This window comes from Stomoxys calcitrans, chromosome 2 (genome assembly GCF_963082655.1).
Source record: "Stomoxys calcitrans chromosome 2, idStoCalc2.1, whole genome shotgun sequence".
Classification (NCBI taxonomy): Eukaryota; Metazoa; Arthropoda; class Insecta; order Diptera; family Muscidae; genus Stomoxys; species Stomoxys calcitrans.
Window position 1 is genome coordinate 68,376,080 of NC_081553.1, and position 27,316 is coordinate 68,403,395.

The window sequence follows — 27,316 nt, forward strand, 5'->3', positions numbered from 1 at the left end:
ACGAAGATTACACTTTACAAGACACTGATACTACCCGTGCTGTTATATGGTTCTGAGGCATGGGTACACGCAAACCGCGACAACCAAAAGCCCGATGGAAAGATCAAGTGGTGGGAGACACCTCGAAACTTGGTGTCAGAGATTTTAGAATGAGCGCAGAAGATCGAGACGCATGACACGCTATTCTAAGTTTGGCTAGTGGAACAAAAGTTCTGTCGTAGCCAATTAAAGTAAGGTTACTATAGATTAGGAAGTTTTTATTTTGTTTTTCTTTGCCTTACAATAGAACCTACTCCTTGTAGCATCCTAAGACCATCAGGTGTTATACATTGCGTGTAATTAACTAACTTTCAAATACCCAATAGAAAATACAATTCCCGAATCTCATTTTCTCATTTTTATTGTGTTTTTATTGCAGCTCCAACAACGGAAACACCAATCGAGGAAGTCACAAATGCATTGTATGGCAAAAGTGTAAAATTTGCCATGACGCACAACATTGAATTGAAATTGCCCGAAATGATGTTTGATGGGGCCACATTTCGCATCTCACCCAAGTCCATTGAGGGTAATGGTGTCATAGCCAAACTGGAGCTAATACCAAAGCCAACCAATGGTGCACGTTTGGCTGGATTGATTCTCATGAAGAAACTTCGTAAGTGTGAACGAAATATTTAAAAGAGATTTTGCTTTCATGAGTGTTTTTCTGTTTTAATTTGATTTTTTCTTTAAACTCTCCTTTCCTTTAGAAAAAATAATGAAGAGCAAAATTTTGTTATCATTTTTGGCCCTTGTTTTGATCATTAAGATAATCAAAGTTAAACTATTTTGGTTACTACCCCTCATCATTGGTGTGGGAGCAGCCAAAAAGTTGCTGTTGAAATTCCTTCTCTTCCTATTTCCGGCATTGTCACATCTCTTCAAGCTATGTTCGTATTATCAGCAGACATATCATTCGACCACGAAATACCATCATCATCATCATCACATTGATCATCATCATACGGTGAGTAATAGAAATGGAAATGAGCATAGAAAGCCAAGATAACAAAAAAAAAACAAAAGAAAAAATACTGAAAGTGTTCGCAAGTCATGAATGGGGAGATGGTGTTGCTTCATAAAACCCGTGGATGCTGTCTGTGTTTTTTTTTTTGTTGAACACAAACATCTTGTCACACAGTGGACGATTACAAGATTACATATGCAAATTAGCCAATTAGCATAAACAATTTGAAAAATGGATATTAAGCTATCAAAGACATTAGCTAATCCGCCAAGAATGTTGAATGAATGGGGAAAGAATTTAATACAGGTCACTGTAACGGGACTTTAAGCAATTTTGTTCGTTAGAACTGTTAATGGTTTCATATGATACAGTGAGAGGACAAATCACATCGACTATCAGCTTCAAGTTGCTCAAAAGAAATGGGATAACAAATTTTCAAATATATTAAAGCATATTTGTATGACCTTCACAATTGGATTTGGGTATACTAACTTTGGCATACCGTTGTATTTGTACAATCGGTAAAAAATTATGTAAGGTAAGGTTGAAAAGAGGGTGTTGGTATTAATTATTTATTGAGCCAAAGATCGACTTGCCTCTGGCCGGCCGAATCTCATATATCCTCCACCATGGACCGCATTTGTTAAGTTCCATGCCTCGTATCTATCCAACGAAGGATAATGGATAAGAATGGCTATGCCATTGGAGTTATGTCAGGTTATGAACCTATTCAGACCATACATGGTTTGGATGTTAGAGACCATGGTAGAAGTCATTGTACAAAATTACAGCGAATTGGGATAATTAATAACAAGTAAGAGCGTGAAGTTCGGACGGGCCGAATCTTATATACCCTCCACCATGGTCGCATCTGTCGAGTTCTTTGAGCAGTATCTCTTTTTAGGCTAACAAAGAATAATGAAAAAGGACAGAGGTGCAGTGGAGCTATATAAAGTTATGTCCGTGACGATAAAGTTAACTTTAACTAGTAGAGACACAAACCAATTCAATTTTCAGCGTAATGTTAACACGTTAACAGAGCTCTGTTATAAAGTTAACAGCAAATATTTAATAATAAAAAAACCATTTTATTAGGGAGATCGGTTTATATGGGAGCTGTATCAAGCCATTGATCGATTCTGACCATATCGCCATAACGTATGTTGAAGGTCATGAAAGGAGCCGATGTAAAAAATTTCAGCCAAATCGGATGAGAATTGCGCCCTCTAGAGGCTCAAGAAGTCAAGATTCCAGATTGGTTTATATGGCAGCTACAATATATCAGGTTATGAACCGATTTGGACCATACTTCTCACAGTTGTTGGAAGTGATATCAAAACACTATGTGAAAAATTTCAGTCAAATCGGATAAGAATTGTGCCTTCTAAAAGCTTGAGAAGTCAAGACCCAAGATTGGTTTATATGGCAGCTATATCAGGTTATGAACCGATTTGAGCCATACTAAGCACAGTTGTTGGAAGTGATAACAAAACTCTATGTGCAAAATTTCAGTTCAATCGGACGAGAATTGCGCCCTCTTGAGGCTCCCAAGATCGGTTTATATGGCAGCTATATCAAAACATGGACCGTTTTGGTCCATTTACAATCCCAAGCGACCTACACTAATAAGAAGTATTTGTCCAAAATTTGAAGCACCTAGCTTTACTTCTTCAAAAGTAAGCGTGATTTCGACAGACAGACGAACGGACAGGCGGACGGACAGACGGACAAGGCAAGATCGACTTAAAATGTCACTACGATCAAGAATATATATACTTTATGGGGTCTAAGACGCATATTTCGAGGTGTTTCCGAGGTTATCATTTTATGAACCGATTTGAACTATACATAGTTGTTGGAAGTCAAAACAAAACACTCCATGCAAAACCTCATGGCAAATCGGATAGTAAGTAGCCCGGAATCAAACCCCAGTTCGGTTTATATGACAGCTGTACCAGGTTATGAACTGATGTGGACCATACTTAGCATATTTGTTGGAAGCCACACCAAATCACACCGACATATGCAGTCAAATTTGAATAGTATTGCGTCGTATAGAACTCAAGAAGTCAAATCAGGAGATCGGTTTATATGCCAGCTATTCCAGGTTATGAACCGATTTGGACCCTACTTTTGTTGAAAGTCATAACAAAACAACTTAAACACAATTTCAGCCCAATTGGGTAAGACCTGCGCTATCTAGAGGCGACATAGTCTATTTACAATCCCAGCTGACGTACAATAAAATGAAGTATTGGGTTGCCCAAAAAGTAATTGCGGATTTTTCATATAGTCGGCGTTGACAAATTTTTTCACAGCTTGTGACTCTGTAATTGCATTCTTTTTTCTGTCAGTTATCAGCTGTTACTTTTAGCTTGCTTTAGAAAAAAAGTGCAAAAAAGTATATTTGATTAAAGTTCACTCTAAGTTTTATTAAAAATGCATTTACTCTCTTTTAAAAAATCCGCAATTACTTTTTTGGCAACCCAATATTTGGGCAAAATTTCTAGTACCTAGCAATATTCCTTCGAAAGTTAGCGTTCTTTCGATAGACAGACGGAGGGACATGGCTAATTCGTCTTAGAATGTCAAGAGCATCAAGAATATATATACGTTGTGGGACCTCAGATTAGTATTTCAGTATGACGAAATTAGTAGACACCCATTCTATGGTGGAGGAATCAGAAATTCCTAATTCCTAATTTCATTCCACGCTACTAAATGGATTAAAATCTGGTATTGTGTGCCCACCAAAATGTGGGAGTCTCTTAGCCACGAAGCCGGGCAATGACGTATTGAAAGCTCCAAAGGACTGTGAGTTAAAACCGAAAAAATAGTCCGATTTTAAAAAATCTTTTTTTGCTGGAAAGTGCTTAAAATGAAATTTCGGTCCATATTGGCTTCGTATTTTGCAATTTCCGAAGACATTTGTGGTTCGATTCTCATTTTTATATATTACTAGCCTAAACCGGGCCGGACATGTTTTTAGGATGGGGATATTTCGCCGTGAATGCGAATATCAAATTCGTGCCGTTCTAGCCTATGACGCTGAACGCGTTCGAATCCTGGCGAGAACATCGTACAAAGCGATGTTTATCCCCCCTCTTAATGTTGGCGACATTTGCGAGGTACAATGCCATGTATGATAATTTAAAAAACTTTACCAAATGAGGTGTCGCACTGCGGGACGCCGATCGGACTCGTCTATTAAAAAAGGTCCCTTATCATTGAGTTTAAACTTGAAGCGAAACACTCATTGATGTGTGAGAATTCGATCCTTCTCGGTTCCTGGAGGTAATGTTCTTCCTTAGTGTAATGTTCTCATTAGGGGAGATACGGCACCTCAGACATTTCGTCTCAAATACGGGGGGCCCGTTGGATATTTGGACCCAAATTTTAATACCATATTCGTTTTTTGGTCTCCAATACCTTTCATTTGATACCCTTATTGTGCCCATCAGACAACTTTCGGATATGGGTGGCGTTTTTTGGTTAAAGGGGAGGGTTCGCCTGCACCCGATATCTTAAAGTTATATAGCCTATGTTTCCTTCCAGACAAACGTACACAATCTATGACAATCGGTTGAGCCAAGTATATAGTCATAATGGGTCTAATCGTGTTTTTGAGGAGTGTCGTAACCCCCTATACTTCCATCTGATTTTGTATGTCAGATTCAAAATCTACCCCCGAATACCTATCATTTGAGCCCCATATTGACATGAACTTCCAATATGTCTGTTTGAGGAAGTTTTGGGGTTGGGGCGGCCCGATGGGTATTTAGACTCAAATTTTAATAACATATTCGTATTCTACTCTTTCCAATACCTCTCATTTCATACCTATAATGTCCCGATCGGTCCACTTTTGATTGTGGGTGGAGTTTTTATCGTAAGGGGGAGGGTCCGTCCCCCTTCCGATATCGAAAAATTGTATAGCCTATGTTTCCTTCCAGTCCATCCAATATGCGAACATTTGGAGAAAATCGATTCTGCCGTTTTTGAGTCTATATGGAACAAACAAACTGAGTTCCGTATAGCCGTGATTGCCTAATGTGCCCATTTTGGGTGTTTTTGGGGTGTGGGGTGACTCCCTGCACTTCGACATGTTTTTGGTGTGCCTGATTCGTTATCTACTCCCGCATACTTTTCATTTGATAACCATATTGTGCTTATCGGTCCACTTTCGAATTTGGATGGAGTTTTTGGGTTAACGGGGGAGGGTCCGCCCCCTTCCGATATCAAAAAATTATAAAGTATATTCCTTCTTCGCGGCCATATTCGTAATCTATTCCCGAATTCATTTCATTTGAGTCCCATATTGTCATGATCGTTAAATAAACCTATTTTATGGGGTTTTGGAGCTAAGGTATATGAAATTTGCGATCAAGTCCAGGTGGCGCTTTCTCTCCTAAAATACGACAAATAGGTTTATTGACCCATTATGACAATATGGGACTCAAATGAAAGGTATTTGAGAGTAGAAAACGAACAAAACCCGCCAAATAGACATTTTGACCAATCACGATAATTTAGAGCTCAAACGAAAAGTGATTGAGAGAAAAAAGCGAATTTGATATCCATTTGAAGAGCCATGTAGTTGGGAAGCCGTCCCACCACAAAATACCTCCCTATTATATTGTATAAGAGCTATTTGGGGAGGAAATTGATTGATTTTATGGAAATTGATACTTAATTTCGGGACAATGACCCTGGGGTACACCGCACTCCATCATGCCAATATGAGGCTTATATAAAATGTATTTGAAAGTGGAGCACGTAGCTTATATTAACTTTAATGGCCAAGACCCTTTATAATACTTGATACAGTTCCCATATAAACCAATCTCCTGATTGTACTTCTTGAACCTATAGAGGGCGTAATTCTAATTCGATTGGGTTGAAATGTTTCGCATGACCATTTGTATGACATACGACAGATGTGCCAAGTATGGTCTGAATCAGCCCAAACTTGATACAGCTGTCGTATAAAACGATCTCCGGATTGCACTCCTTTAACCCCTAGAGGTCGCAGTTCATGTCTGATTTGGCTGATAAGAATTTTGCACAACGACTAATCCTATGACTTCCAAAATATATCTCTTGAGTCCCTTTAGGGCTACCTTGAAATTTTGCACTGTGACTTATACTATAGTATCCATTATCCAAACCGAGTATGGCCCGAATCGGCCCATAATCTGATATACCATAGCAATTCTTATCCACTAGTCTATGTTTGTCCAAGAAGAGATATCGGGTAAAGAACTTGGCAAAAGCTTTCCATGGTGGAGGATTGCCTTTGTTCGGCCTGGCCAAACTTGGCACGCTTTTACTTTTCGATACTAAAATTTCATCCAAATTTGATTTCCAAAAAAATATTGCAAATATTTTTGCCAAAAGTTATCAAACTTTTTTATAATAAAAAATTTACATTTAATTGTTATTCGTTAAATGGATCTCCACCCATTGTGTGTGTGTGTGTCTCTCTGATAACAGCATTTTAAAGAAAGTTGAATCTTTTCACACTGTTTTGACACTTTAATCCGAACGAAAGCGAAATGATATTCAGCACAACAACCAATGGCAACCAACAACAAGAGAAAACAGATTTTGTTACTACCGGAGAAGAAACGAGCCTTAAATATTCTATTAACATTTTACACTCTAACGCATTTGTTTGGCTTAAAGGCAAATGGTGAAGTATGTCTGGCTGTCAGAGTATCTTCCTCTCTCCGGTTCATACATCCGATATCGCTTTTATTGGCCCCCATTCGTATACAAATTCGTATGGTAATGATGGTGTGGATGTGTGAAAGCATCCAAGGCTACATAGATAGACTTTTATGCATTGGACTGACAAATAAGATGGGATAAGTCGAACATATGTAAATAGATATCTTTGGGTAGTATCTTTGAGTGTCGTCTTGGTCTTGGGTCTGTTTGCGTGTGTTTGATGTTTAATGCTGATGATGTTCATTCTTCAGATTTTATTGCTGTTGGGTGAAATATCGTTGAATTAGTTGCATAATATCTTACATTATGACTTTATGCGGAGAAATGGCATTTGGCTGTTTGTTTAGGGCAATCTCAACGGCTTCTTTCCATATCATTCTTATGTAAATTAATAGTTAGGTAATGTCAAGATTCATTTTTGCAGGTGGGAGAAGCACCCTCCACACCTAAAGATTTTTCAAAAATTGATAAGCTTAAGAAAAATATGCCAAGTGGGTTTATTTTCACAAGTTTTACGCATATTTACAGCTTTGAATTTTCTTATCTCTCTTCTATTTTTCAGGTTGTTCCTCCATGGCATTCGGCGGAGGCATCCAATGTACCCGAAGTCATTTACTCACATCCTCCCAAAGGACATATTTCAACCTATCTACATGGAGCTCCTATACATGAAAACTATGGTCCCCCACCACCTGGTCGTGGTCATGGTCCCGGCCACGGTCATGGTCATGCACATTATGAGGGTGGTTGGGAAAATTCCGGTCCTGGCTTAGGATCAGAGTGAGTTCTAGCACAGAGACAGACAAAAATTTGCACTACACACTCTAATACATATTTCAATTATTCAATTATTTTCTTATTTTTCAAAAACAAACACCAACATCACATGTTATCATCAGATATATAAGCGATATTAATCGTGTAGCACATGTCGAAGACGATTCAAATTTTTTTAAACCGCACTCCAGCGAGGATGCTAATGAATTACACGCTTGGGGATTGGGCACAACGCCCTTTACCACACAGAAAAAGCGTACACCACCACACAAAAAATTCTCAACACCTCTACAAAAACCAAATATTCTAAACCAAACCCCACAAAATTATCAAAAGCCTCAAGCCACTAGTCAGACATTTAATCCATTTCAAACGCCTGACGACAAGCAAAGGTACTTTGAACTCGATCCCAAAAATCACCACCCTCACCCCACCAAAAAGATTTGACAATTAAAACCGAAATAATTTGATGCAATTTTGCCATTTTCAGTTTCTTCAACAACAAATACCGAAATAACATCATATCACAATCAGCACCAGGTCCTGTCTACAGTCCCGGAGGACAATCGCCGCTAAAGCCACAAATTCAAGAGGCCTTATCAACAGCTGGGCACATAGCTGCCCAATATGATCTCACACGCAATCAATTGGCACAAGCATCAAATGACTTGACGGTAAGTTGCGGTAAAAATTTTCAAACATTTTAAACGAAGCAAATTTCTAAAAAAGTTTTATAAAATAAAATAATCTCTTATTTAACCTGCAAGCAAGGGCAAAAGTAAGGCGGTGCCGACTGTATAATACCCTACACCTACCCTATGGTGGTCGTCGAGGAAACCGTTGTGCAAAATTTTGGCAAGATTGGTCAAACAATGCGCTTGCATTAGCTCTTGGGGTGAAAATCTGGCGATGTACATATATGACAGCTATATCTAAATCTGAACCGATTTCTATAAAATTCATCTATAATGTCGAGAAGCAAGAGAAAATCCTTCCTGCCATATTTCGAGAGAATCGGTTAAAAAATTAGCACTTTATTGCAATATTTCACAAAATCGGACCAACATATAAATGGGAGCTATACCTAAATCTGAACCGATTTCGAGCAAACTTCTCAGATACTGTGGCAGTTGTCGAGGAAAGCGTTTTGCAAAATTGTTGGCAAGATGGGTCAGTAAATGCGTTTGCTGTGACTCTAGAAGTTAAAATCGGGGGATATACATATATGACAGCTTTATCTAAATCTGAACCGATTTCTATCAAATTCATCTATAATGTCGAGAAGCAAGAGAAAATCTTTCCTGCCATATTTCGAGAGAATCGGTTAACAAATGACCATTTGATTGCAATATTACTGCAAATCGGATCAGAATATATTTATATGAGAGCTATGTCTAAATCTGAACCGATTTCGAGCAAACTTTATAGACATTGTGGCAGTCGTCGAGGAAAGTGATGTACAAAATTTTGGGAAGATTGGTCAATAAATACGCTAGCAGTGGCTCTAGGAGTAAAAATATATATTGGGTTGCCCAAAAAGTAATTGCGGATTTTTCATATAGTCGGCGTTGACAAATTTTTTCACAGCTTGTGACTCTGTAATTGCATTCTTTCTTCTGTCAGTTATCAGCTGTTACTTTTAGCTTGCTTTAGAAAAAAAGTGTAAAAAAGTATATTTGATTAAAGTTCATTCTAAGTTTTATTAAAAATGCATTTACTTTCTTTTAAAAAATCCGCAATTACTTTTTGGGCAACCCAATATATGAGAGCTATATCTAAATCTGAACCGATTTCTCTTAAATTCACAAGTAATGTCGAGAGTCATTAGGAAATCCTTCCTGTCAAATTTCGAGAGAATCGGATAGCAAATGACCATTTTATTGCATTATTACTGCAAATCGGACGAACACATATATGGGAGATATATACAAATCTAAACCGATTTTAATGAAATTCACCTGTGATGTCGGGAGTCATAAGAAAATCCTTCTTGCCAAATTTCGAAAGGATCGGATAGCAAATGACCATTTTATTGCAGTATAACTGCAAATCGGACCAATATATATATGGGAGCTATATCCAAATCTGAACCGATTTTTTCCAATTTCAATAGGCTTCGTCGCTAGGCCGAAAAACACGCCCATACCAAATTTGAAGACGATCGGATGAAAATTGCGACCTGTAGTTTGTAGACAAAATAACAAGGACAGACGGATAGGCAGATAGGCAGGCAGACAGACGGACATAGCTAAATCGAATCAGAAAGTGATTTCATTGATAAGTATACCGATCGACTGTATACTTATCAATGGGTCTATTTCTCTTTCTTTTGGGTGTTACAAACTAATTCACTAAGTTATAATACCCAGTAAATTTTTGACCCAACAATTTTATACCAATTTCGTGTTTTTGGGCGACAATAAGGGGGCATACCAAATTTCGCTTAAATCGGTGCACTCATCTCCGAGATTAGGCATTTTTGAAAATTGGGGTATGGAGACGGGTCCGGGCCCCTCAGCTCTCGGAGATGAGTGCACCGATTTAAGTGAAATTTGGTATGTCACCCAAAAATCCGAAATTGCTATAAAATTTTTGGGTCAAATAACCTGGGGGGGACGCCCCATCCCAAAACCCACATGGAAGGACATATTTACCGATTAGGACAATATGGGTATCTAATGAAAGGTATTTAAGAGTACAGTACGAACTTGGTATATAAATTTCGGCCAAAGTGTTGTGGTGGTCAACCACCCCCAAAACACCCCACAACAAAACTCTTTCACCGCTTTCGGCAATATGGATAACAAATGAAAGGTATTTAAGAGTAGAGTACAATTCTGACACAAAAACTTATTCATTGGTGTCTTAGGGGCCTCCCCACCGTCAAAAATCCCCCGCAGGGCATATTTACCAATTGGGACAATATGGATATCAAATGAAAGGTATTTAAATGTAGAGTAAGAATCAGATATCAACATTTATTCCTTGGTATCTAAAGACGCCTCCCCACCCCCAAAAACCCCTTAGCAGGGCTTATTTGCCAATTGGATATCAAATGAAATGTGTTTGGAAGTGTAGTACACATCTGTTATAAAAATTTGATCTAAGGGGTCTATGGGGCCTCCCCAACCCCAAAATCCGCCAAATGGAAATATAAACCTATAATGACAATGTGGGGCTGAAATGAAATGTATTTCAGAATAGATTACGAATCTGATATATAGGCGTCCACCTCACCCCCTGAAATACCCCCATACTGGATATATTTACCGACTCAAATGAAAGGTATTTGGGAGTAGAGCACGAAAATTATTTCCACATTTAGGCGAAATATCTGAAAGGGCATACCAGCACCCCAAAACAGGATTTATTTCCCGCCCGTGTCAGAATAGGGCTCAGAAAAAAAAGATTGAAAGAAGGCGCAGCGGAGCGGTCCCTGTTCAGCTAGTCTTAATTATAACAAGGAAGAGCGTGCTCAGTTCGCCCGGGCCGAATCTTATATACCCTCCACAATGGATCGCATTTGTCGAGATCTTTGCGCGGTATCTCTTTTTCGGCAAACAAAGAATAATGGATAAGAATTGTAATGGTGTTGGAGCTATATCAATTTATAGTCCCATTCGGACCATAAATGAATTGAATGTTGAAGACCATAGTAGAAGTTATTGGGCAATATTTCAGTCCATTCGAATAAGAATTGCGTCTTGTAGGGGCTCAAGAAGCATAATCGGGAAATCGGTTAATATCTGTATCAGGCTATAGATCGATTCAGGCTATAGATCGATTCAGACCATATTAGACACGTATGTCGAAGGTCATGGGAGAAGCTGTTATTCAAAATTTCTCCTTACATTCAAACACTGATCGTGATCTTACAGTCCTGGTTGTTATTGCCATTATGGCCTGTTTACTGTCCTCACGCATTTCGTGACAGCCTGGATCTCCTCCTGCAGGACCGTATTATGGTCAGACAGTCTGAGACCGGCCCACTCTCCAGATGGCAATACTAGGGTCCGTCAATCCAAGACTGTGGCGCAGCAGTGCCACGCACTCGACCTCAAGTGTCGTCTCAGGTATCCGAGAGGAAACCTCTTCCGTTCCTTCCAGGTTTCCTAACGTCGCCTTGATTATGACCTGCTCTTATCCACTATCCATTCTCCCATCGCCACAATGCCTGCCTCATACTTAATCTGTTTGTCTGTATGGGTCGGATATCTAGAATAGTCTCCAGTGCCTTAGCAGGAGTGGTCCTTATCGCTCCGCCTAACGTTGCAGTTTTTCTCCATCGCAGTTCACCAGAGGCGTAACTAAGTATTGGTCTAATCACGCTCATGTAGAGACAGTGGTCTATCCTCGAATTCAGGCTCCATTTCGAGCCTACGGTTCACCTACACAGTGCCCAACATCTGTGAGCCTTCTCAGTACGCTCCTGAACGTAACACTTCCAATTTAGTTTCCTGCCCAAGATCAAACCTAAATATTTGTCTTGTCGGATATCTAAATCCTGTTATTGAGGACACGTGGTGCATTGATTTGGCCCACTTTGGTCTTCCTCGTGAACAGGCATATTTCAGTCTTCTCTGGTTAACATTGAGACCTCTGGCCCAGTCATATGCCATATGCAAGACCCCTTCGGCCCTTTTGCATAGCTAGTTTGGATCCTTACCCCTTGGAAGTATTATAACATTGTCTGCGTCAATATTAAGTATCTGTGGAAAATTTGAAGCGCCTAGCTATATGCGTTCGAGCGCTATCAGACGGACGGACATGGCTATATCGACTCAGAATGTCGAGACGATCAAGAATATTTTGTACTTTATGGAGTCTTAGAAGAATATTTCGAGGTGTCACAAACGGAATGACTAGATTAGTATACCCCCATCTTATGATGGTGGATCCAAAAATGGCTCATATATGTCAACAAGACATATGTATGTTTTACATCGAGGTCTGGGGGTTTGGTTATTATTAAACATTTTATGGTGGCAGACAAATTCTTTAAATGTGATTTTAATTTTAAGCAGCAAAAATATATAAAAAACCAATTAACAGTGCTCTGTTAATCCCTTAACACAGTTCTGTTAAAATTTCAGGTTCGTGTCTTGGCTAAGAAATAATAAAAAAGTAGGGCCCGCAAAAGATGTTGGCATACGACCCAATGTTAATGTCATCGGGCATGGGACGTTTAAAACGTAGCCTACCGTTAAACCAAAATTAACAATAGAACATCATTCTGCTAGATAAACTAGATAAAGATAAACTCTAAAAGAAATCATTAATTGATTAGAAGCTGTACTCACCTGTTTATATCTGCACCAACGCTGCGAATGTTGAAAAATTAAATCTAAAAAAAAAAAAAAACAAAAAAAACTAAATTATATGAGAACTTTTTATGAGCGACAGATCTATAAATCACTACAATAGAAATATTTGAACAACTTGAACACCCTGCAAATAAAATAATAGCCTTGGTGATACACTATTCAGTGCGGTACAGAGCAAACTCGCCTGCGTCTGTCGTTAGTGACCCCTTCAAGGAATATTTGGGGATAGCTCTATCTCGGCAAGTCAGGTACTGCCCAGATAGAGCTGTACAATGTGTACATACCGCCGTTTGGTGGTTGTGATCCAAATAATGGCCAAGTTTACAGGCAGGGCATTAGTGACCTACAATCTGGCCATAATCGATTGGTTCTAGAAGATTTCAAGGCGTAACACGTTTCATGGCATTCTCCTCTAAGTAACGATAAGCATAGCTTTGACAGAGCAGGTTAAAGGTGTCACGTTATGCACGGTGAATGAGGATGCCCCCGTGCAGAAGCACGCCAAACATTTCCATTGCATCCCCTGATCTCCTGGGTGACCTATGCTGGCAAGCCGTCATTTCTTAGGGATCGGAGCACCTCCCCTCCTCAACATCGATCGACCACCCGAATACATAACCTCTGAGCGCCGGACGTTTATCAATCAGAAGAAGGCCGATTGGGTAGGCTTTAGAGAGTACACTAGTCGCCGCTTTAATGAGCTGGCATCCCCTCAAATGTGGAAATTTCGGGACATCATAAACGCAACAATCGCTCGCTTTATACCAGCAAGTCGAATACCCCAAGTTCCGCGCAATTTCCCGTCGCAGGGAGTGGTACTCGCAGACGAGCGTGATGGGTTTGCACGGACGGATTCGTTGCACGGACCCTACTAACCCCCGAATCAGAGAGCTGAATCTGAAAATTAATTGGGCAGTCAACGAACAAAATCGGAATTTGTGGCTGGAACGCTTAGAGCAATGTAACTTAGCCACCGGTTTAGGCAAGCTGTGGTCTACAGTAATGTCACCCATGAACCGCGGTAGGAGGGTTGATTCGACCTAAGTAACTTTTGGCGATGTAACTGCGACTGACCCGAAAAGATGTGTCAGGTTTTTCAAGCGACAATTTATTGAACACCGCTAGAGTGACAAGGTTGGATGAGAACCATTCGTCGTATCCGTGGTCTTTGAGCAGATGGACAGGCATCACAATTTACCGTGGACGAAGTGATGAATGTCATCCGTGGCGCCAAGTCATCCAAGGCGTTGGGCCCCGACGTAGTCTCTACACTGATGCTGAGGAATCTGGATGTCTCTGGGGTCGAGTACCTTACAACTGTTCTCAACCAGTCCTTGAACATACAATACCCGATATTTGGAAGATGTGCAGTGTGATCCAACTAATGAAGCCTGTGACCCAAGTAAGCGGGAGTCGCACAGACCGATCTCCCTTCACTCACCAGTAGCCAAGACGCTTGAGGGACAACTATTCCCGAACCTCGCTGGAAAAATTCCATTCGCCGAACATCAGCATGGATTTTGAAGACTGCTTTGCATGCCATCACCGCACACATTTGCCGTGGTTTCCATCAGCCCAGGCCATGTGATTAGACGGTCCGTGTGGCTCTGGACGGTCCGTGTGGCCTTCGATAGGTCGAAGGCATTCGACACGGTCAGCTATGCCAAAGTATTTGAGGACATTGTCAACACGTCCCTCAAGTTAGGCCTGAATCATTGGGTCACGAATTGCCTGCGTGGTCGCCAATCATTCGTGGAATTTTGGGATAAGAAGTCGAAACACCGTAGAGTTCCTCAAGGCGGGGTGATATCTCTCAGCTTCAACGAATTTTTATTTTATGTTCCTGGTATCCGCCACCAAATCCTCAGCCACTTTGTTCTAAAATACACGCATGAGGAGGTTTGGGAGCCGTATGTGATAGTCGACGGAGTAATGACTCCGACCAACAAGTGTTCCAAAATGATTGGTATCACATTTGACAGTTATTACACATTCTCCGCACATGCCACTGCAATCTGCCATAAGGTCAAAAATAGAAACAAGGTCCTCAAGTCACTTGTCCGCAGCACTTGGGGTACTGAAAAAGAAACCTTGTTGACCACGTACAAAACAATTGTACGGTCAGTGCTAAGTTATGCAGCGCCAGTGTGGTCTCGTCAACTGTGTAACATGCAGTATAGATGGGCCGTAGGCTCGAAATGGAGCCTGAATCCAAGGATAGTCCACTGGCTTTATAGCAGAAAGATTAGACCGATACTTACTTGCGCCTCAATAGTTCGGTGGACTGCGATGGAGAAAAAGTGCAACGTAAAGCTAATACAACAAGTTCAGAGAACACGCAGAGATACCCCCACTAGGGCACTGGAGATTATTCTAGATATTCGACCCATAGACATACAGATTAAGTGCGAGGTAGCCACTGCAGCGATGGGTGAATGGATAGAGGATAGGAGCAGGTCATAATCGATGCGACGATAGGAAACATGGAATGAATGGAAGAGGTTTCCGATCGGATACCTGATACGACACTTGAGGTCGAGTGCACTGCTGTCAGCGCCACAGTCGTGGATTGCCGGAACCCTAGTATTGCCATCTGGAAGATAAAGTTACACGGATGGATCAAAGCTAGAGGACAGAGTGTGACTGGGGATCTACATTGAGAATCCAGGGACTGAGATCTGTCTTAGACTGCCTGACCATAATACGGTCCTGCAGGCGGAGATCCGGACGATCACGTTATGCATGGGGTGGTGTAGTGCTAACGCGAGGACGTCGAGTATGATCTTTACGGACTTGAACAGGCCATAAGTGCAATAACTATCAGGACGATAAGATCACGAACAGTCTTGGAATGAAAGAAGGAGATTAATGACATCTCTGAGGATGGTGCGTTCCGCATCGTTTGGGTGCCGATCCATAGCGGAGTAACTGGGAAAGCAGACGATTTGGCGGTGAAGGCTAGAGAACTGCCGTCAATAAACTTGGTTAACACGAAGCCTTTCGGGTCGACGCAGATCGAGCTAAGGGCGTGGGCAACGAATGCGCATGCAACCCTGTGGAACAGCGAAACGGTCGGTAGAATGTCGATCCTATGGGGAGATCCAGATCGTGAGAAGACAAGGCTATTACTGAAAGGAAGTAAGTAGGATATCAGTAAAGCTTTCGGTATCAAAACGGGACACATAGGACTGCGACCTCACTTCTGTAAAATCTGTGCGGTAGGGAAAGATGGGATGAGAAAGAAGTGATGATGAGACGTTGGAGCATTTCCTTTGTCATTGCTCGGCTTTCGCGACTAACAGACGGCACTTAGGTGGGGCACAATACCACAAATGAACCAACTTAGGGGCGTGGCATGGAAGCAATTAAGGATTTTGTTGATTCGATTTATTCCTAACTTAGATTTTCTTTTACGAGGTTACTTTTTAGTAGTTAGAGCGCACAACAAGCCGATTACTGGCTTAGGTGTATGTCCATAGTGGCATAGGGAGGATAAATACACGCACCCTTTTTTCAACCTAACCTAATCTGTCAGAATACCGCTGTTCGAACTGAGACGGGCTGTCTCTTCAGTTCTCATGTGGACCACCTCCATTAGAAGACAAAGATCCTACCCGTGCGAAGACATAATAATAAGCTGTCTTTGCAATACCTTTTGGGCTGTTATCGCAGGGACCATCCAAATCATCATCTTGTGGATAGGTATCCAACGCCCAGAAGCCTCAAGGTGAATCTTCATGATCTAGAGCGAGAGGTTCAACGCTTCAAGAGAGTACCACAAGATCAAAAGGCATATCATGCGTGTCTGGACGACATTAATGCAGACACGGAAGCAGACGGTGCAAAGCTACAGTATGACTGTTATTTTTGGAGAACTGCCGCCACCATAGTGCAGAGGTTAGCATGTCCGCCTATGACGCTGAACGCCCGGGTTCGAATCCTGGCGACAACATTTGTGAGGTACTATGCCATCTAAAATCGCACCTGAGGAAGTATATCTCTCCCGGCAAACCAGAGTAAGTTTGGCTCAATTACGACCCGGCCAGTGCAGCCGCCTCTACTGCTACAGAGCAAAGATTGATGCCAAAGTACATGATGGGCGTTTCAGGGACCACGCGACCCACGTCACCGGTGAGAAGCCCAGCCAAGCCCACTCGACTCAGACCCAAATCGTTCTGGACACACCCATTAGCAAAGCCAGTCCAGCTGGGGAGGATGGGGGCTAAAATCCTTTAAATTTCAATAAAATTAGCAAATTTTGTAAAAAACAATGACATTTTTAAAATTCAGGGGCTTGCTAAAACTGGTGGACTAAGCACCACCCAGAGGCCTTTCTACGCTTATGAACACACCCCACCTTAGTTGCAGAGTTCCTGGATCTAGATACTCAACAGAAGTGAGCAGAAGAAAGATAGAGAATTTAATACAACACACTTTTCATCATCAGACATCAAATTATTGTAATTAGCATTTCAATGGAAAAAACTTTCTTTCGCACTTCTATTATCCTTAAACAGTAAAGTAAAACAAAATGATGAAAATTGCAAAATAAATACCAAATGCGAAAAAGATACTAAACGCAATGAGGATTTCCTAGCAAAAAGTCAAAGTGCTAATTTCAAGAACGAACGCCAATATACTCACCAGAAGATTTTTTTGTAGGATTTAACACAGCTGGTGATGAAGGCAAGTGGCAAAAAATGTTTTTTCAGCAAGTTTGTTTTTTTTCTGCACAAAAATCACCTCAGGTGCTGCAAGGTTTTTCTATGAAACTTCTTAAAGAAAATAAGAGCTCGAAAATAATTCACAAACAAGTAACTTTTCAATGTTGATATTCTTTGAAAGCTCTACTGCTTTAAAATTCAATGAAATGAATTTAATGAAGTTGAGTGTTTCCTTTTAAGTGTATTTCGAAGGATCTTCGAAGAAACCCAGAAAAACATTTCTTTAAGTGAATGCAAATTCTTCAGCATAACAGCCTTAATGATGAGAGCAGATTTGAAGCAAACAAAATCAAACAAAACAAATTTATTCTTAAACTACAGCTGAGAAGATTAGTGCAGATTACAGTGGTTGTCTGTCATCAGACTCATTTAAAAAAAAATGTGTTCATTGTGAGAGGGAAGGATTCCTTAGTTTCCCAATGAAGAACTAATGGGAAAGTAAATTAATAACAAACCTATTCTTGTACAGCTAAGCTAAGAGTCTAAAAATAAAACCGGTAGAAAGGTTTATATGGGAGCTAAATCAGTTTTTAAATCGATTTCCGCCAAACTGAAGGGTTTAAGAAGTTCAATCTGGAGACGGGTTTATATAAGAGCTATATTTTAACGTAGACCGATTTTGAATATTTACATTCCCAAACAACCAACAAGAGTTAAAAGTATTTTGCGATATTTCAAGCGGCGCACAGTGGATGAAAATCGAAAAAAGCAAGTAAAAAATATGCCACTGGCGTCTATTGGCAGGCCCCTAAAGTTGCTCACCTCGGCATACCGAAAAATTGTGCGGGCTGCAAAATCTTGTGGTCCGATTTTCAAAACTATGCTTTTGCTCGATAGTGTTCCAAAATTCCTTCAAAAAAGTTTGCATGAGGTCCACAATATCTCAATGCTGAGGATATGGAAAGAACTTTTTACCCAACTGCTAGTGTCCGACGTTGGCGGCGAAGAGGAATCAATCCCTGATGATGGTATAGAATGTTTACCTCCTAGTCAGAATTAGGTCCAAGTAGCAGTGACCCGTCTAAAGAACAACAAGGCAGCAGGAGCCGACGGGTTACCCGCTGAACTATTAAAGACCGGAGGCGACACGCTGATATGGCGTATGCATCAGCGTATCTGCGCAATCTGGCTAGAAGAACGCATAACATTGAGACAGTCAGTTACTTTATCTACCTCGGCACCGCCGTAACCGAAAGGAATGACACCAGTTTTGAAATTAAACAAAGAGTATACTGGCAAACAGATGCTACTTTGGACTAAGTAAGCAGTTTAGAAACAAGGCCACCTCTCGACAGACGAAGATTACACTACATAAGACACTGATCCTACCCGTGCTGTTACATGCTTCTGTAGCATGGATACTCGTAGAAGCAGATGAGGCAGTGCTTGGAGTATTTGAGAGAAAGATTTTTCATAAAATATATGGAATAGTTTGCATTAATGGAGAATATAGGCGAAGTATGAACCACGAGCTGTATGATCAAAATACAACGGCTGCGTTGGCTAGGTCATGTTGTCAGAATGGATGAAGAAGCTCCAGCAAAGAAGTAAAGGGTGATTTTTTTGAGGTTAGGATTTTCATGCATTAGTATTTGACAGATCACGTGGGATTTCAGACATGGTGTCAAAGAGAAAGATGCTCAGTATGCTTTGACATTTCATCATGAATAGACTTACTAACGAGCAACGCTTGCAAATCATTGAATTTTATTACCAAAATCAGTGTTCGGTTCGAAATGTGTTTCGCGCTTTACGTCCGATTTATGGTCTACATAATCGACCAAGTGAGCAAACAATTAATGCGATTGTGACCAAGTTTCGCACTCAGTTTACTTTATTGGACATTAAACCAACCACACGAATGCGTACAGTGCGTACAGAAGAGAATATTGCGTCTGTTTCTGAGAGTGTTGCTGAAGACCGTGAAATGTCGATTCGTCGCCGTTCGCAGCAATTGGGTTTGTGTTATTCGACCACATGGAAGATTTTACGCAAAGATCTTGGTGTAAAACCGTATAAAATACAGCTCGTGCAAGAACTGAAGCCGAACGATCTGCCACAACGTCGAATTTTCAGTGAATGGGCCCTAGAAAAGTTGGCAGAAAATCCGCTTTTTTATCGACAAATTTTGTTCAGCGATGAGGCCCATTTCTGGTTGAATGGCTACGTAAATAAGCAAAATTGCCGCATTTGGAGTGAAGAGCAACCAGAAGCCGTTCAAGAACTGCCCATGCATCCCGAAAAATGCACTGTTTGGTGTGGTTTGTACGCTGGTGGAATCATTGGACCGTATTTTTTCAAAGATGCTGTTGGACGCAACGTTACGGTGAATGGCGATCGCTATCGTTCGATGCTAACAAACTTTTTGTTGCCAAAAATGGAAGAACTGAACTTGGTTGACATGTGGTTTCAACAAGATGGCGCTACATGCCACACAGCTCGCGATTCTATGGCCATTTTGAGGGAAAACTTCGGAGAATAATTTATCTCAAGAAATGGACCGGTAAGTTGGCCACCAAGATCATGCGATTTGACGCCTTTAGACTATTTTTTGTGGGGCGTCAAGTCTAAAGTCTACAGAAATAAGCCAGCAACTATTCCAGCTTTGGAAGACAACATTTCCGAAGAAATTCGGGCTATTCCGGCCGAAATGCTCGAAAAAGTTGCCCAAAATTGGACTTTCCGAATGGACCACCTAAGACGCAGCCGCGGTCAACATTTAAATGAAATTATCTTCAAAATGTAAATGTCATGGACCAATCTAACGTTTCAAATAAAGAACCGATGAGATTTTGCAAATTTTATGCGTTTTTTTTTTTAAAAAAGTTATCAAGCTCTTAACAAATCACTCTGTATTTTGAAGGCAAACACGGTGGTACACGCACCGGGAAGACCATAAGCCCGATGGAAAGATCAAGTTGTGGGAGACACCTCGAAACTTGGTGTCAGAGATTTTAGAATGAGCGCAGAAGATCGAGGCGCTTGGAACGCTATTCTACGTTCTGCTAGTGGAACAAATATTCTGTCATAGCCAATTAAATGTAAAAAAATGTGCCAAGTGTGATCCCAATCGGTCTATAACTTGATATAGCTCCCATATAAACCGATCTGCGGATTTGACTTCTTGAGTCCTTACAAGACTCAATTTTTGTCCGATTTGGCTGAAATTTTGCATGGGGTGTTCTGTTACGACTTCCAACAAATGTGCTACGCACGGTCCAAATCAGTCTATAACCTGATATAGCTCCCATGTAAATCGGTCTCTCGATTATGCATATTCGGTTCCTAGAAGCTTTAATTTTTGCTGCTCGGACTGAAGTGAAGGTATTTAGAATAAAATTTTGCCCTTCAACTAAATTTATTTTGTATAAATTTTCAGCAGAATCCATGGTGGTGGGTTCTCATGATTCGTCCCGGCTGAACTTATTACTTGTTTAACTTCATTCAAAGAACTTGTCACATGCGATTCATACTGGAGGGTATATAAGATTCGGCACGGCCAAACTTAACACAACTGTACTTGTTTCACATTCCTTTTCGTTTATTTGAGAAATTGAGAAAAAAAACTTAAAAAACCAAATAAAATATTTACATGAAAGCATTGTATGTTATGAGAACATTCAAATCAATCGCTATGTGTTTGCTGCTTTTGCTAATGTTAAGTGAGATTAGCAGAAGCCATGGAATGCAGCATTCTGGCCCCTTTTTGAATCGTGTTGTTGTTTTAAAATGGATGTGATGAACACACTAAGCAATATTTTTGCAAATGGGTTCATAGCCATTAAAAATGGTTTTCCAGCCGTTCTTCCACATTGTACTCTGGTTGAAATAGAAGTCGGAGGAACCTTGCTAGATACGTTACGGAAGGATAAATGAAAGAACTGAAGGCCAGGCACACTAAAAGCTACCGAGAGAAGATAGGAAATTCTCAACAGTTCGAATAAATTCACTATTGGGCGTACTCTCCACACCACATAAGACAGTTTTATCTTTAGCCATAATTTTTCCAACCAAGGTTAAGAGCAAACGATACTACGAACGGCATAGCAAGTAGTCGAATCCTACTTTATTTGTTTCCCCCCAGTCGGTTTGCTGTTGAAATTTACATAGTTTCTCTTTCTCTTGAGAGTTTCGAGAAAAGTTGTTGTTCCATGTTGAATATTGAAAGGAGAAACTATTGTCCTTTGCCTTGGTGATACATAATTTCTTAGAAATTTGTGATATGCTTAGCAAACCGACCGTATGTTTGTGTTGTTCAAGCCAAAACAGTTTTCCACACAAATAGCTGAATTCTTAACATTTTTCTTTTTCGTTTTCACTTCGACATTTTTCCTTTTTCTATACTTTTAGCCAGAACAAGCAGCTCAGGTGAAGGAAGCTCTAAGGATACAAGCTGAACAGCGTTTGGTGCAACAGCAGCAACAGATATTGGAAAAACAACCATTTGTGCAGGATGGACAGGTTTGTGGCTTCAAGGAAACCAATTATGCTCTTGAAAGGCTTTAAACCGGCCATAAATACTTATGAAAACATTTTTTTTTTTTGCATTGCAGCCCTTGATGCCCTTAAACTATGACCCTTTCTATAGTCCTATACTATTGAAAATCGATAAAATCATTGAACAACTTGGCATCAATGATGAGGCCTGCAAGGAGCGAGTGATTTGCAGCATGTACAAGGATCCAGATCGTTATAGCCCTCATAGTAATTTTGTTTCAGCTGAATTGAGCCGGTAGAGATGAAAAATTTAATGTTTGTAAACCTTTTCTAAAGAAAATCCCTTATTGTTCATGTTTTTAGTGATACAAATGAATTGCAGCCCATTACGAGTACCAATCAATCGGTGATACGTTTCTTCCGCTTCATACAAGCGGCCCGTGATGGTCAGGACAGTAAGAATTGCTTGGACCTTTATCCCAATTGCAACATTAATACCGAGTAAAAGATGTGTCCAAGCCTTAGTGAAATAAAAACCCTTTACGGTGCGAGTCCTTTGTGTAAAGTCATTAAATTTAATTTAAATTATTTGTTAAATGTTTCTGTTAGAACTTTTGCTAACATATTATGTAGAATTAAATATTTAAATATAATTAATTTATAATAATAGACTAATTAATTAAGTTATTTATTTATTATTTTCTATTATTTGTTTATATAATATATAAAATATATTATAAATATAAATTTATTAATTATTTATTTAATTTATTTATTTATTTAAATAATTTATATTTACTTAATTTATTTATTTTATTTTAGATATTTTTATATATTGATTTATTCTATGTAAATATTTAAAAACACTTTTTAAAGTTTTTTCGATAACATAATCCTAACCTTGTTTACATCTTGGCTTTAACAAATTAAAAAAAAATAAATTGGTATTTTTATTTTTCTCCATATTTATATTTAACTACAATACTTAAGTAAAACAAATAAAATAACGAATAAAATATTTGAAATGAGCGCAAGTTCTTATTATGATGCACAGTGGGCCAAACGACAAAAAAAATTGGGTATTAGTCTACAACTTTATCTGCTGATTTTAGCTTAAGATGTCTAATTTGGAGATTTGTGTAGCAAAGCAATCTTCAAATTAAAAATCATAAGCTTATAACATGTGTATTTTTATACCCTCCACCATAGGATGGGGGTATTCTGATATCATCATTCCGTTTGTAATACATCGAAATATTGATATGAGGCCCAACTTCGTCTTATATATAAAAATCAATTTGTGTTTGTTTGAAGGTTTGTTTGTGTGTTCCTTATAGACTCAGATAATAATCCCGTGGTGAAAACAGGGTACTAAATTTTTTGATATTAGAGGGGGGGGCGGACCCACCCCTTACCCTAATTTTTACAAACGCCAGATCTCAGAGATGGGTGGTGCGATTTAAGCGAAATTTTGTATGCTCTCATAAAGTACCCTAAAAGTAAATATTTGGTATCCAAATTTCGGATGGGGTACCTAGGGGGGCCGCCCCACCCTAAAACCTACCAAACATATATTTAGACCGATCAAGACATAACGGGACTCAAATAAAAGGTATTTAGGATAATAAAACGTATCTGATATCCAATAGTCGGACCAAGTGTTAGGGAAAACACCCCTAAATCGGACATACTTAACGATCATGGCAATATGGGACTCAAATGAAAGGTATTTGCGAGTAGAATACGAATCTGATATCCAAATGTGGGACCATGTTTCTGGGGGTCCACCCTTTCCCCCAAACAAGACATATTTACTGACCATGGGATTATGGGGCTTAAATAAAAGGTATTTGAGTGTAGAATTTAAATCTGATATCTAAATATGGGACCAAGTGTTTGGGGGGCCGCCTCTCCCCCGAAAAACATCCCTCAAAGGGGACAAATTTACGGCCATAGCAATATGGGGCCCAAATGAAAGGTCTTTGGAAGTAAAGCACGAATCTGATATCAATATTCGGGAAAAGTGTCTATGGGGCAACCCCACAACACCACCCAAATAGGAAGTATTTGCTGACTTTTGCAATATGAGGCTCAAATAAGAAGATTTTTAGAGTAAAACACGAATCCGATACATATTTTCAAGGCCAACTCACTGTGCCTTTATCTGAGTGGCCGCCCATCCCCCAAAACACCCCCAAGCCGGTCATGTTTGCCGACTATGGAAATATGGGGCCCAAATTAAAAGTATGTGGGTGTAGACCACGTATCTGATATCAACATTAGGGAGAACCAACTGTCTAGGAGATGTCCCACAACCATAACAACCCCCAAAAAGGTCGTATTTGCTCACCAAGACAATTTGGGTCTTAAAGAGAGTGGAACTAAATGTTTATAGTTTTTAGGGCCCATACCCCAAACCGGACATATTTGCTGCCTTTTTCAATAAGGAGTTTAAATGAGATTAGAAAACGAATTTGATATCCAATTTTGAGGCCAATGGCAACATGGGGCTCAAATAATAGATATATGAGAATATAGCACGTTGCTGATATATTTTCAGGGCTTAGTGTTTGGGGGACCACCCCAATCGACCATGCCAATATGTGGCTCAAATGAAAGGTATTTGAGATTAGAAAACGAATTTGATAACCTATTTGGGGGCCATATGTTTGGGGTACGCCTCATACTGTAAACTCTTCTTAAGCCAATGGCAATATGGGGTTTAAATAAATGGTATTTTAGAGAAGAGCACGATGCTGATATTTTTTCAGGGCCAAGTATCTGGGGGACCACCTCTCCCCCGAAAACAACACTAAATCAGACATCATGAGAACATCGGTCTGAAATGAAGTATTTTAAGAGTGGAGTACACCTAACATCCAAATTTAAATTCGTAGACCAACAAAGATCATATGGGATACAGACAAAGGCACTTATATTGTTAAACTGTTAGTCAAGCGATATACTATTTTCGGGTTAAAAACCGATTTGGATAGCATAGATGTTGGAAGTCGTAACAAACACTACTTGCAAAACAATTGTTGTTTTGTTGTCCAAATCGGACAACAATTGGAGATTCTGGGGGCTCAAGTCGTCAAATAGGGAGATAGGGTTTATGTGGGATACCAAGCTATAAGCCGATTAGAACCTTGGCATGGTTGTTGGAAGATGTAACGGAAAACTGCATTCTGTGGTTCAATGTGTCAAATCGGTAGATCTGATTAGGTTAGGTTGAAAAGAGTGTGCGGATATTAATCTGGACCATGCCACTATGGACATACACCAAAGGCAGTAATCGGCATGTTGTGCGCTCTAAAGATGATTATATGATAGCTATATCAGACGATAGATGGCATTCGTAACAGAACATTACGTGCTCTTTTTCAGACCAATTGGATAAAAGTTGCGGCTTCTAGGGGATCAAGAAGTAAAGTCAAAATAAACCTTTATATGGAAGCTATATCAAAATCTGAGCCAATATGGTCTAATTACAATATCCAAGGACTTACATCAATCAGGTTTTCGCACGAACATGACAAGATCGATCAAGAATATACATACATAGTACTACTCTATTAGTTAATATATATTTATTTAATGAATACCTACACAACAAGATTAAATCTTTTAGTTATAGTGCAAGCTTACAAGAACAGTCATGTATCCTTCTTAAGAAATAATAAAACAATTTTTAAAGAAATAAACATGTTCAAATATCTTTATGGAAAATAATTAAAATAAACTGTAGAATTTTGTGAAATAGTTAAAATAAACTTTAGAATAGGTAAGAAAATAACACACGAAGAAAAAGGAAAGTCTTTTTTGAAAATTGACGCGTTGCTGATGTTTTGGATATTGTGAAGAATAGTATTCGAAAGACGTATGGTAGTCGTATAAAACTCCCATTCAGATACTAAGCTCCTTCTTCTAAAAGGAACAAGTTTCCTACTTCTTCTAAATCGGGCAAATATTAATTTGTAATAGAGGTATTTAGGTGTTTGCTTCCAAATGATTTTATGTAAGAATAGATAGAGACCTAGTTCTCAGTAGATTGTCGAAGCTACAGCCATTAAGGGATGTAGCCAAGTGAGAAACATGTTGAGTCCTTCTTATACCAAAGTCCTACCTAATAATCCTGTTGAATACTACATTTAATATTCGTGGGCTTAGTGAATCGCTTTTGAAAAATGTTCACACCCATAGATCAGACTAGGAATTGGATATGTCTTTGCTAACAGAATTCGTATTTCGATTGGTGTTTAAGAGTGTGCTATCCACAGTGTACGCAGCTTTACATATGTTTGACCAGCTACAGCATTTATATGATTAAATCAAGTTAAAGAACTGTTAAAAATCACACCTTAATTCTAAGCACTATATCAATTTTACTGTTACTTTTGTTACTTTTAGCTTGCTTTAGAAAAAAAAATGTAAAAAAAGTATATTTGATTAAAGTTCATTCTAAGTTTTATTAAAAATGCATTTACTTTCTTTTAAAAAATCCGCAATTACTTTTTGGGCAGCCCAATAGGGTATGATGATCAACAGAGTCGAAAGCCTTGGAAAGATCAAGTAGGACGAGAAAAGTAACATTGCCATCATCAATTTCATTTCTAATTGGTTCCGAAACTTCAACTAATGCTCTAACGCAACTATGATGGGCACGAAACACGGATTGTCTATCGGAAAACAAAGATTCATGAGGAAGATATTCAGACATTTGTTTATGCAAAATCTTCTCGAAAACTTACGAGAGGTAACATAATATATCGGACGGAAATCATTATTCGATTTAGGGATTGGGATTATCTTTGACCTTTTCTAAATAGTCGGATGAGCACTGGTGATTAGAATTGAATTAAAGAGATGATTAAAATAAGGTAGAAGGTAAGGAACTAATATTCTAATGAATCTTGGGTCAATGTTATCAAGACCAATAGCATTTAACTTGACTGATCTAAGACAATGTAAAACTTCGTCGTGCGATACACATCTTAACTCAAAACTGCAATCAACATTTGCGCTTTCCGAAAGCCTATTAGTATCTTGCTAAAAAGTCGAGTCGATATCTAAGGTCGGAATATTAACAAAATTTTCATTGAATTAATTTATATCACCATGGTAATTAGAAATTGCCTTGGATTTTCCATTTGCGATATCGTTTATAACGCTCCACTTGCCTTTCGTGTCTAACGCCGAATAATATTTGGATGAATAATATCGTAATTTTGCATCACTAATGAGTGCATTAACTTTATTTCTTGCCGTTCGGAATTCCTCATGAAGTTGAGGCATTTTAAAATGTAACGAGTAAAATT

At 39.4% G+C, this 27,316-nt stretch overlaps 1 protein-coding gene across 2 annotated transcripts in view; it reads left to right on the forward strand.

Annotated features, from left to right (window-relative positions):
- Window positions 1-22,592, forward strand: part of LOC106082240 (uncharacterized) — a 53,199-nt gene extending 30,607 nt beyond the window's left edge. For both annotated transcript variants that reach the window (XM_013244629.2, XM_013244630.2), the window contains exons 3-10: window positions 419-655; window positions 750-1,006; window positions 7,299-7,516; window positions 7,636-7,905; window positions 8,004-8,187; window positions 21,912-22,022; window positions 22,115-22,293; window positions 22,362-22,592. In XM_013244629.2, coding sequence (XP_013100083.2) covers window positions 419-655; window positions 750-1,006; window positions 7,299-7,516; window positions 7,636-7,905; window positions 8,004-8,187; window positions 21,912-22,022; window positions 22,115-22,293; window positions 22,362-22,503 — 1,598 coding nt within the window. In that variant the 3' untranslated portion in view covers window positions 22,504-22,592. The remainder of the gene's footprint in view (window positions 1-418; window positions 656-749; window positions 1,007-7,298; window positions 7,517-7,635; window positions 7,906-8,003; window positions 8,188-21,911; window positions 22,023-22,114; window positions 22,294-22,361) is intronic.
- Window positions 22,593-27,316: the final 4,724 nt, after the last annotated feature.